General features: G+C 33.1%; 1 protein-coding gene across 3 annotated transcripts in view; it reads right to left on the bottom strand.

The window, feature by feature from the left end:
* The window catches only part of LOC118183390 (diacylglycerol kinase theta-like), a 232,510-nt gene that overhangs the window by 6,396 nt on the left and 213,223 nt on the right, over nucleotides 1-12,891 (bottom strand). For 2 of the 3 annotated variants that reach the window (XM_085816146.1, XM_085816147.1), the window contains exons 18-20: nucleotides 12,717-12,872; nucleotides 7,024-7,189; nucleotides 3,538-3,636 (exon numbers count right to left, since the gene is read on the bottom strand). In XM_085816146.1, coding sequence (XP_085672272.1) covers nucleotides 3,538-3,636; nucleotides 7,024-7,189; nucleotides 12,717-12,872 — 421 coding nt within the window. Of the gene's footprint in view, nucleotides 1-8; nucleotides 849-3,537; nucleotides 3,637-7,023; nucleotides 7,190-12,716; nucleotides 12,873-12,891 lie in introns of those variants that run through there. The other variant, XM_085816148.1, reaches the window with a different exon arrangement.

Below are 12,891 nucleotides of genomic sequence, written 5' to 3'. Positions count from 1 at the left end.
TGCAGAGAAAACACACATTTACTATGTTAGATAAAATTAAACACTCCACAAAGAGTGCCATCTGTTTCATTATAATCTTGTTAAGTTTTTCCACAACAATATGAGGGTAAAGTTTTACATTTTTGAAAAGGTTTCTTTAATTTTCTGATTAGCTATTGTAAAGAACATTTGCATCAATTACTTGGTTTTGTATTTTCTGCACTTTAAATTTGCATTATTATTTTATTATCGAATATCACTTTAATTTTCTTAATGACACATTTTGTGTCCTTGAAAGTCTTTATCAATGACCTGTGGCTTTGCATGTTATCACGAAGGTTTATCCAAAGACAAACAGGATTTCTTGCAGCATAAGCACATATGACATTTAAATTTAAACATATTATGGGGGAAATGGTGCTGAAGTGCTAATAGAGATGTGGATGAAATGGACTAGGTTTAAGAAGCAGTAATATGATGAACAATCTTAAGTACATGTCATTTCAAAGCATATTTTCGTATACTCAACAACTGAAGTGCATATAAACCTTCTACTCACTTCTCTCAAGACTTACAAGAAGTTGAGAAAGCAAGTAAACAAAAGTACTCGAAACAAAAGTTTAGACCGAATGCCGCTAAATTGGTCTCAACACTGGCTGAAGATTTAAGACTATGCTTTTTCTTAAGCATCAGTGTTGCATTTAATCCTTGCCAAAGGGTGAGAAGTCCCTGTCTGTGAATGGTCTAGCCTAGTATTCGTCATGCTGTTGTAGTTGTCCTCACTCGTCTGTGGATTTTTCGCTGCTCCCCGGGCCCAAGACTGGCTCAGTGTTTCTCCGTTTCATTTTAATTTTGCGTAGCATGGTGGCCTGTAAAAGGGGGTTCAGTTATGAAAGGAAAAGGTGAGGAGAAAAATTGGGAGTCGCAACGCTTGTCTCATGCAGCGACTAACATTCCACTTAACGACTAATATTTCTCACAACATCAAATTATCAAAATGATGCAACAACAACATCCTTCATACATTTTGTTTTATTATTATATATAATTATTATGAAATTACTTTTTTCATAATCCTTATATTTTCTAAGCAACAGTGATTGGGCGCAATGTTTTAAATACAGAAATGGCTGCATGCATTTTTTGTGCCTGTGAAGAACTACATAGCTCCTAGCAGTACTCTTTATTCCCCTGTTTTGAGGGAAAAATATTTTCTAAACGATATTCTGCGTATTTTAAAGAAATGTTTATGGCATTTTTATTATACGTGTATGCATATTGCAATGCATTCACTAATTTACGAAGCATTTTAAGAAATGAGTACTTACATATTATCCCATCGACCATGAAATTGTAGTCAAGCAGCACGATTTAGTGCAAGTTATGAATAAGCTTGACATCACACCACACTCATAACAATGGTCAGTAAGGTTAAGCTCTTCTCTAGCTCAAACTCAATGACGTCATTTCACTTATGGAAATGGGAGAAATGAAGACGTAGCTTTGGAGCAGAGGATGAGCCAGTGACTATGTTGTCGGGAAGAGTTAACTGTGTAGTGTAGTTACCGTGCTCATAACATTTGCGCAGTCGTTTGATGTAACTTTGAAACCCTCGATGGATTCCCAATAAGCAAGGATATAAATTAGTTGTTATTGCTGTATTTTTTCTTGCATTAAAAAAAGCTATTATAAAATCACACATATATCTGCACTGTTCATTCAATATTCTCTATTCCAGGAAAATAACACCTATTCAATGGGGGAAAAGAACAGCTGGGTATGTCCGACAAAACAATAAGTTTGTACTCAGAGCTTTGGTAAAGTCTTAGGACGTGGCTAAATCGTAGAAATTACTGAAAGCTTTTTACAAAGCGGATCGAATATTTCTGCCACAGCAGTTATTGGATGGAATGTGCAGAGAGACGACTAATACTATTTTATTTGCAAGATGCAGGTAGAAGTGCGTTGAGAATTCCGTAAGAATAATCGGCGCCACTTTGGTGATATCACCGCCAACTTTTCTGCTTCAATGATCAGCCAACTTTATGTAATGTATGTAAGTACTAAGTACGGGATAACATGTAAGTACTATGAAATGGTCGTAAAAAATCCAGGGTTTATCATCAATCTGCTATTCGCGGTAAATGGGTTTTGTGTGTTCAGACATGTACATAATTATTTTTTAGTAATCTTTGTTGAAATGTAATGTGCATTATATTAAAAAACTTTTCTAGATTCCAAGTTAGCCTAATATTACCACACTTATGCTACATAAAATGTTAATTTTTTCCCCTCTCACTGCACGTTTTTAAAATAACTATTGCCAACTATATAATCATTTTCTACAAACGAAAATTATTACATTCGTAAAATTGATCTTTGAAGTATCTTTTCTTTCTCACATAATGACAAAAACCTGGGCGTTACGACCTTTGAGTTTGCATTCTCGGATACTTAAATGTAGTGTAGTAACTTAACTACAATGTACGGCAAGAAATTGGAATATATGCGTTATTATTAGAAGTATTATTTTAATGTAGTAGTTCTTAAGGAATAGAAGATTCTGTTACGCATTTCTAAAATTTATGTTGGTTGTTTTCGAAATTTGGATTATCAGAAATTATTTTTGTGTCTGATTTATCTTTTGACTATTTTTTGCTCGTCCTACAACCAAGAAATATGTCCATATTATTGTACTTTTTTAAGCCTTTGCGAATTTAATATTATGAATGAAATGAAAATTGTATGTAGAACATTTTTCCTTAGTCCATATTTATATATATTTTGTGATAACGGTAGTATGATTTTTTTCCCTTCTGTGGCTTTTTGATGTTAATTCCTAGATTTTATTATTCAATCAATAAACATCGTCAAAATCGCCACTTTAGCGATAAATGTAAAATAAATACTTCGCTTTTTCCCCCTTTCATTGCTCTCTTGTAACCTCAATTTCTCATTGGTTAAATAATTATCGCTTGCAAAAAATTAAACTGCTGCTAGTTCAGTTTTCTGAAAGTTAATAGAATTTGAAGAACGATGGCGTAGTAAAAATAATATCGTCTTTCTAATAATATGTTGTAGAAATGCTTCCCTGTTTCACAGAAGGTTTAATTTTCGTCTTATGTAAGAAATGAAAATGAAAATTCAAAAATTGTGCAGTTATCACAGTAAGTATGAAAGTGGTAATTATTTCAAGCAATAACAAAAGCACGTTATTCAGTCGAATACATATGTAACGACTTTTTACATGCAACCATTAACATAATGCATATTATCGGTGATTTGGAATAAAATAGGCTGATATGAAAAGGCAATGCTGCATAAATTGTCAAGAATCATCAATGCAAACATTGTGCGCTAAAAATATTAAAAATAAAATAACTTCTCAGTGAGAGAATGTATTATATGCAAATAGTTGTGAGTTTTTTCAGTTATAAAAAAGTAACATCATGCATAATATCCATACGCTTCTGATATAGATCAAGGTGCAATAATCAGGACGGGTTAACACTAAAAAGGATTTACTAGTTGGGATATAAGACGGAATAAATTATTTACCTTGAGTGCGGATCTGAGGACGACGACTTCACCTGAACTTTGAATCCAAGGTTCACCGTCTACTTGGACGGGCATTTCTGTATGAAGTTTGATGCGTAACTATGCATGAAAAAAATAATAATAAATAAGTTATTCTTAGAAATCATACGAAAAAATACGAATTTTGTTTTTTCACTTCCGTTTTCAATTCTTTTAATAAAATAGAATTCTCTTTATTTAAGTTTATTCTAATTAGAATTTATTTTGTTTTTTCCTTGCTTTGAAGAAGGGCCAGAATTTTCGGGTGAACTATTATAATTAAAGTACATTGAAATGGTTCATCGGCTAATTCTGAATACAAAAAGGCAAGGATTTTCGTAGAAGAGGGATTTCAATTGATTTCAATGTTCCTTTCCTCCTGACGAAGTACATAGCATTGAAGTTGATTGAATTCCTCTTCTGCTTTTGTTCATATTTCTTTAAATTTCATTATTTTTTTGAAATGGGGTTTTGTTTGTTCGAAATAGTTTTGGTTTTAACATTTTTAAAATTCTTTGTTTCATTTATAAGATTATTTGAAATTTATTAATTATGAATTTCAATATTTGGTCTTTCTGAAAAATCAGTTTTAAATTTCTTACTTTATGTCTTTAATGATAATCTTTCTGCAGCTTAATGCGCGAAAATACTAGGCATGTTTATATTTTTTTTTCAAAAGAATTGTTTTGTAATTATTTATATACATACGTATATAGATTTTATAGAGACTATCGAAGTTTATAGGTAGACTTTTATCGAAATGTTTCTCTGTAAAATTCTCTAAAAATTTTATAAAGCTTTCATAGTAAAGAATTCTATAGAAATTTTATAAAGTCTTTATAATATGATTTTCTGAAGAAATCTAGAAAGATTTCAAATTGTAATCAAAGAAAGTTTCAGTTTCTGTTGTATTATGTGGAATAGAGAAGAGTAAAAATGAATACTTTTTATTCATAAGTGTTGAATTATTTTTGAATGGAAATATTTGCCTTTTCCCCTCTAGCTTAATATTTTAATTTCTAAATTTATGTAACATTTTTTTCAATATTTGGCCCAGTATTGTTTATGCAAAAGTTAAATCTTGTAAAAGGTAAAATCGATTTAAATCATAAATTAAAATGAATCGAAACATTCGATTTAATCAAAATTAATCAAAACGTTAGCTTTATGCTGTTATGTTCTAGCTGAAGTAAAGTTCTTTAGCTGTTAAAACCTAGTAGAACTGAGTAGCGACTATTCGCCTATTTCATAAGTGTTGAATTATAAATAAAACTCCGAAGAAGAGTTAAAATACCCTTTTATTTGAACTCAAAATATTGAGTGTACAGGGCGTACAGGAGGCCAACACTTTTGGCTTGAACTTAAAATACAAAATTAAACGAAGTAGATTAAACAGCCTAAGCTGCACAGAGTTGTAACTGCGTAGTTGTCTCTTATTTGAAAATCATAGGCGTAGACAAATATGCATGTAATAATCACGGCCATAAACTAGCAAGCTTTAACTGATACAACAATGTTGCGGAAAGGCAGAACAGTCTGTCTTTCTAAGACCTTGGCATAAATAGTAGTTTCTCCCCTATTTTGCATAAAGCATAAAATTGAAAACTTATTCTGGTGAGAAAGCTTAGGTAGGAAAATGAGTTCTTAAAGTAATGGAAAGCTGTTTTAAAAATACAAATAAGTGAAATAAAAGTAAAACCCTACAAGTTATAAAACTTTAATTCCTGAAATTAAGTTGTTTATTATTGTATATTTAGCCTCTGATAAGGCGAACTGTTTCTTAATTTTTAAACTTAGCTCTTAATGTTAATAAAATAAATATTTTGGTAACGTCCTAGTATACGGTACGGCTTGGCGCTATTTTTGAAAACTGTCGCCAACACCAAAATGACTCGTTTACTGCTCATAAATATCACGTTAACCGATCATCATAATGTCATCAAATCCCGTGTGTACCGTCTTCTAGAATAAACCTTTATTTTTACATAAATATTTTTAAAACCAAAACAATATATATATATATATATTTTTTAATGAAAAGAATAAAATCTATTCCGAAAGTTTGTATTCTCCTCTTCCCTTCTCTGTCCCATTTCAAAATTTAAAAGAATTCTATTCGAAAGCGAAAACTGAATTCATTCTTTTTAATCCTCGAATAAAATACTGATGATTTAATAATGGTTTTAAATTCTCTAAAGCTTCTGTAAAATGTTTGTAAGAAAAAAAAAAATAAATAAATAAAACAAGAAAACTTGTTTAGAATTCTAAAAACATTTGTATGAATTTTCTTATATAATTATATAAAAGAAAAATCCAGTTTTCTAACCACTGGACCTGACTTTTTAAGTAATTCTAGTAGCTAATTTTGTACATGTACTCGTGAAAGATCAAAATCTGGAGAATGTCAGCATTCACATAATCGCTTGGTGTATGTCCGAAATATTTTCCAAGTATCCTTATTCCTCATATTTCCTCTTCGATATTTGCCATCAGTACGCGGCAAATGTCGACATTCACCATACACTGATGGTGAATGTTGAATAAAAATATTTTTGCTATGTTTTTAAATCATACTTTACTATTAAAACATATTGTGATATATGTCAAAAGAGGAAGAAAAATAAAAACAATTGTCTTCTCATTTACTAGTAATTAATGCACGTGACTTTTCAAAAGCAATATCACGGTTCATTCAATATCATATCCATTCAATATAAATTAGGGTATCTGATTAAAAAATGAAAATTAAAACGTTGAATAAGATTGACAAACAGCAGTATTCCAACAGTAAGTATATGCTTGACGCTTTTCTGAGCCTGCGGAGGCTTATATTTGCTCTTGAAGTCACTATTATTATATTTAACAATATGTTTATAAACAATATGTCTTATACAAACGCTATATGGCGGCCTAATTGCTTGGCTGTTAATGGCTGTTACATGGCTCTTAAAGAGGGAGGTATTGCAGGTGAGGAAGAATGCATGTGATATGATGATCTTGGGCAAAATTTCTCTGGTAATGATTCAGAATACTTTCGTGGAATATTCTCCACGAAATATGTGAGTAATACGTGTGATGGTGCCTGACCATTTCATTTCGATCGTAAGAGCAAAAGGTTCTTGAAGGAAATGGACATACTTTCGCTTTATATATACGAACATGGCTGTAGCTAATAAATAGATCGTATATTGTGAGTGTCATTTCAAAGGACCAGTGCTTATACCTACAAATTTTAAATCAGCCTTTGTAGGCTGGTAATTATGATAAGGTCTGGCAGTTTTTCATTTATTTAGATCGCTTGGTAGAGAATAGTTTTTCATTTTCTCTCTTCAACACAAAAAGCTGAAATTTTAAGATAAATGAAAAGCTAGGCTAAAATTGGATGAATTTTATTCATGTATGCATTCCGACAACGAAGTGAAAATGGATGATTCGTCGACTTTTATTCAAAATCAGAAAGTTACTTACATGTCCTCCTTGTGCGATACGAATGGCGCTTCTCAGACCACTTTGAATTTGTCCCATGTGGACGACGCCTGTAACGCCAACGACTTCTAACATTCCGTCATAGTGAGTAGGCTTTGCGAATTGATCTTCTTTTTCGGGACCCCAAGGATTTGCACCAGAGCCCCAGCTGCAATATAAAATAATGAAAGTTCGGTTTACGTAAGTAGTTACTCATAAATTAAAGGCAAGAAGTAACTAAAAAGTAACTTCTTGTTTTTAATTTGTGAGTAATTACTTACGTTTGAACAGAAAACATAATTTTTTTATTATATTTATTTATTTATTTTATAAAATGTTGACTTTATCGCGTTTCTCTCTTTATTGGAAAGGATCCGAAATTAATATGTTTATACCATTATGATTAGGAAGTATTGTAATCGCGAAAAGTTTCAGGCAGCATAATTCAACGAAAATATCCCATTTTGGCCTCTTTCAAGTGCAATTTAACGATGTATTTCCGTGATATATGTACGTAAGGACAGAATAGAACACTCTTTCCCTCCAAAAAAATTATAAAACTGGTTTAAAATGAATTCTGAAGAGAATTTTTCGTGGCGTCTGTACGAACGTATACGTTCGTATCTCGCATAACTCAAAAACGAGTAGCCTCAGAACGTTGAAATTTTGTATATAGGACTGCTATAACATGTAGATGTGCACCTCGTATTTTGGTTGCAATGGGCCACGCCAAACGTATATAAATATATTTATATATATATATCCACTCCGTTACCCGGCTCAGTAATCTCAGTTTCTTCACTCTTATATGTTTGTAAATTGTACATTTTTTGCTTTAAGAATGATTGAATTATGTTGTTCTTATCTTCCGGTTAAGGTTTTTATGCCTTTAGTATATCTGTATGCAATATTTTTAGAATTATCAACAATTTTAAAATTGTTTAATTGCTGCTAAGCCTAATAATGTTTTTGATGGCGGCCATTGCTCTTGTTTACATTTGAAACAGCAGGATAGCGGATTTGTTGCCAATCTAGAGAAACGTAGCTTCGCAACAACAAAGATAACGCCTTCATTTATTATTTAAATCATGCTTAATCCTTTCTGGAATTTTTTCGAGGAAATAAGCGTTTCAGATTTACTTCGTAATTTTTAATGCAGATATTTTGAGTTTATGTATTTTTGCCTTGTCGCGGAGTGAAAACTGAATTAATTGAATGAGAAATACTCAATTGTCTGTGAAAAACTGTTTCTTTTTTTGTTTTGTTTGCTTAATTTGTTTTATACATCGTTCTAGCTGTATTATAGTATTTGAATAGAACATGTGGCAACGATTAGATAATTCTTTAAATGATATAAATTTTGTGCATTCTGAGTTATAATATGAACGAAATATAATACTGTTAAGTGAACCTAGCGCCAGAGTGTCGCTATGGTAAACAAAGTGAATTTTAAGGAATGCATTTATTCTATTGTGGTTTATGCGCTGTCGGCGAAGTAGGTTTAATTCAATCGAATAAGTTTAAATGTAATGCAAGAAAAAATGCGTATAATTTAATATTCCGTACAAGGAAGTCATGTGGTGTACATATCAGATTTTTTAATTCTAGCTCCATCCCTTCTTGTTCCATGAAGCTTGCACAAGCACTAACAAAATAAATAAATGAAAAGAACAATAACACTGCAAAGAAGAGAAAAAAATGAAAATGAAAATAAACAGGTAATTAAATTTAATTAAAATGTTATGAATGTTTTCAAAAAGGACGTCATTTTGCCAGTTATTTAATTGCCTCACAATATGAAACTGATATGAAACTTTGCAATTTTCAGTAGAGACTGTGAGGTTATTGTCATTTTACCAAATAATTTTTGCTTTAGTTTGTTTTATCCTCTTCGTCTCATGTTTCAAACCACAGTTTGCAGTTTACAGCAAAGGAGTTAATGGATAAGAAGTAAATAAGTTGTACAGGTATGTTTTATACCATAGCTGAAATATCGCAAAGCAAAGGAAGACCATAAATTGATTAAAACATTTTTGAAACCTCCAGTGCTTGATAAACTATCTCATCGTACCAAACAGCACATAAAAACTAAAATAATACTAAGAGTAAGGATGATATGATAAATTAGAAATGATATGCATTACACTAACATAGAGCTTCCGAAGTTTTTCTCAGCTTTCAGAAATACAAAATGAAAAGGCTTAGAGCGGCTGAATTTTAATGGTCTGTTAAAATATTTTCTTGGGAGATTTGGTAGATGGAGAAATAGGAGACTGTGTGGGCGAAAATCATCCATTAATCTCTCATCATCATTTATATCATCAGGTAATTATGCTTATATTATATATTCCATCAGGTAATTATGCTTATATTATATATATATATGTGTACCAGATCCAGTCTCAAAAGCCAAGGTTTATTATCTGCTGAACTCGATGAGGAATTGAGAAATACATCAGATACTACTGTATCCTCGATGCTTTGATTGACACATTTACCCCCTCTCGCGTAGAATCTTTCACCAGCATTCAAAATATTCTTGGAAATTGCTCCGTTCCTTTGACGTTTAAAGTTATGCTTTTCAATCTGAAGGCCCTTTGGTGGATAAAATCTAACTGTTTTTTTACAATCACTGCACTAAAAAAAGGTTCAGGTTATTTTTGGTTTTCAGATTTTTTTTCGCTCACCGTAAATAATAACTTTTTCTTTTCATATTTCTTTCATTCATTTTTTTTTCATATAATATTAATCGGAAAAGTTCCTGTTCTGGTTTGAATAGACACTTTTATCTGCCTCTGAAAGGCAACACGACACTTAGTAGAAGCCATAGCTATAGTAATACTAATAGATAGAGATTGTTACCCTCTCCGAACATATATTTTTTGATTCCAATAAACGTCTGTGGAATCAGTCATGAGAGTGGCAAGAAGTACTCTGATAATAGGTTTAATCTGCGATTTATGGTGCTTGTAGTATAATCATTATTTTCAATTATTTCACGTGAAACAATGAAACATGGTATTATTTTCTATTTATGCTAGTTTCTTCCCCGTTGAAGTCTTGCGTTGCTTACAGTTATACCCACCATTTTTAAAAAGAAAACGGAATATGTTTTCATAAGAAATTATCATGAACAAAAGTTTCATTAATGATAATTTAATGTGTCATGAAAAATATTAATGATATTTTACGCTTTTTTCTCCTCATTATGAGTCAAATATTAAAATTTCACATTGTAAATATCTAAACATTATTATTACTACACTGCTGGCCAACGAAAATGCAACACCCTGAAGGAAACCTGCAAATAACATGAAATTTACAACATGCATTAGCGGAGGTGAGCTATGCAAATGATTTGAATTTCAGCGCAGACGCACATCACGCGCGCCTGTGGCGCCACTTCAAAGCGCTATTTAAGGCTTGGAGCTTTAGACGATTTCAAGTTCGGCAATTGTGTTTTTTTTTTTTTTTTTTTTTTTTTTCCCGGCGGTTATGTGACCGTTGGATGCAAGAGGGTACGACGGACCGACGTGTTCGATCGCATCCACCTCAGTGCATCACTTCACGTGATGACAGGAACATTGTGCGCATGGCAGTGACGGATCGCTCAATCACATCACGAACCATAGCACAGCACATTCAGTGTGTAACGCATCATCCAGTGTCTGCGCGTACCATTCGACTCTGTTTACAGCAGAGTGGTCTGTCCGCAAGACGTCCATTGTTTCGTCTACCCTTGACGCAGAACCACAGACGTCTCCGCCTCCAATGGTGCGATGAAAGAAGGATGTGGACGGCAGAATGGAATAAAATTGTCTTTACTGACCAGTCACGCTTCTGTCTGCAACACCACGATGGTCGGATTCGAGTCTGGAGACACCGTGGAGAGAGGATGCTGAACAGCTGCGTTATGCACCGCCACACTGGTCCTGCACCAGGTATTATGGTATGGGGCGGTATTGGATATCACTTTCGCACTCTTGTAGTACGCATTGCCGGTACTTTAAACAGCCAGCGCTACATCTGAGCCAATTGTCCTTCCTTACCTTTACGGCTTGCCCACAGCCATATTTCAACAGGATAATCCGCGACCACACATGGCACACATATTGTCCAAGGGTTCTTCGTCAATCGCCAGATTGAATTGCTTCCCTGGCCGGCTCGCTCTTCGGATCTTTCGCCGATAGAAAACATGTGGTCCATGGTTGCTGAACGATTGACCCAGATTACATCCCAAGCTGCCACACCAGATCAACTTTAGCAACGTGTCAAAGCTGCTTGGTCTGCTGTACCCCAAGAGCACATCCAAAGTCTCTTTGAATCAATGCCGAGGCGTGTGGCAGCGCTGATCTCCAACAATGGCGGCTACTCTGCTACTGATTCTGGAAGGAACCACACTTCACAGAAGTCTATAAATTTAATCATTTGATACTTGGTCAACATGTTATCTACTAAATAAATTTTGTTGTGATATCTCTTGTCTTTCTTGGTGTTGCAATTTGGATGGCCAACAGTGTATATTTGTGGTAAAAGCGCATTGATTTAGGGAACCCTAAGTGGCAACAGTGTGAACTTTGGAACTTTCGATTTGTTTGGTGCAGCCTGAATGCTGCGGATGTATTGTTAGATGGATTCTAGACGAGATTAATTTGTTGGCATTCCCTTTTAAACTAGATTGAATGTTGATTTAGCTAGAAATACTGCTGAATCACACATTCAGAAATTTAGATTTATTGCAGAACTTTGTTAGATACGTCGCGCCATTATTGTCTGTTGAATAGTTTCTATTTCGAATCATTCGTACAAATAAATAAAATTCGTAAAATGGCACAAAAGAAACTATATTAAAGTAAGGGATATCTGTATTCCATTTTCATTTTGTCCTATATACAAAATTTCAACGTTCTGAGGCTACTCGTTTTTGAGTTATGCGAGATACGTACGTACGCACGCACGTAGGTACATACGTTCGTACAGACGCCACGAAAAATTCTCTTCAGAATTAATTTTAAAGCAGTTTTATAATTTTTTTGGACGAAAACAGTAAGAGTCTTTTATTCTGTCCTTACGTACAGATATCACGCAAAAATATCGTTAAATTGCATTCGATAGCGGTCAAAATGGATATTTTCGTTTATGTTGCCTGAAACTTTTCGCGATTACAATACTTCCTTTTTACTTCGTACAAGGAAGTAAAAATTGTATTATAATATAATACAATTTATAAGTATGTAATAATATAATAATTTTCGCAATAATCTGGATAGAAATGCTCGTCAATTAACAACTGAAACTTTTTCTAAATCACAACTTTTATTTTTAATCATGTACAAATGGAAACATTTCACTCTTCAATTTATGTACACCCCTTAAATATGATGTCCGACTTTAAAATGAAGTATCTTAGTCCATTTTTATCGTGCGACTGTCATATTTTTTACATGTTATTTTTTACTATGAGAATAAATTTTTTTCTAGATATAAGGATTAGGGACGGGGAATCGTATAAAATGTTTACATAGCTGACTTTTTTTTTAATCTAAAATTACCAAAACTTGAAAATTGTCATCGTTTAAAACATTTTTGTTGCAAGAAGTACATGTCTACATCTAACAGCCGCGAAAATAAAGGCCGGGTGGATATACCTAATGCACAACAAAGTATCGTTTTGTAGGTCAATAAATAAACGTTACCTGAGAATATTGAGAATTATAATGCCCTCCACAGGAGGTAGGTCTATGACTTTGTTATCCACCTCCAATCGAACTTCCTTGTGGAAATCCCTCCATGTGCGACGACTCACCATCTTCCGTAAACCCATTTTTACGTAAACGCCTTTATTGTGAAACCTGCAAGAGCATGAAAAAT

The sequence above is a fragment of the Stegodyphus dumicola genome, chromosome 4 (genome assembly GCF_044657685.1).
Source record: "Stegodyphus dumicola isolate Sdum_Otavi_A_Nest chromosome 4, ASM4465768v1".
NCBI classification, from domain to species: Eukaryota; Metazoa; Arthropoda; class Arachnida; order Araneae; family Eresidae; genus Stegodyphus; species Stegodyphus dumicola.
The sequence above is the reverse complement of the archived record's forward strand: the minus strand, read 5'-3'. Positions and strand labels throughout refer to the sequence as shown.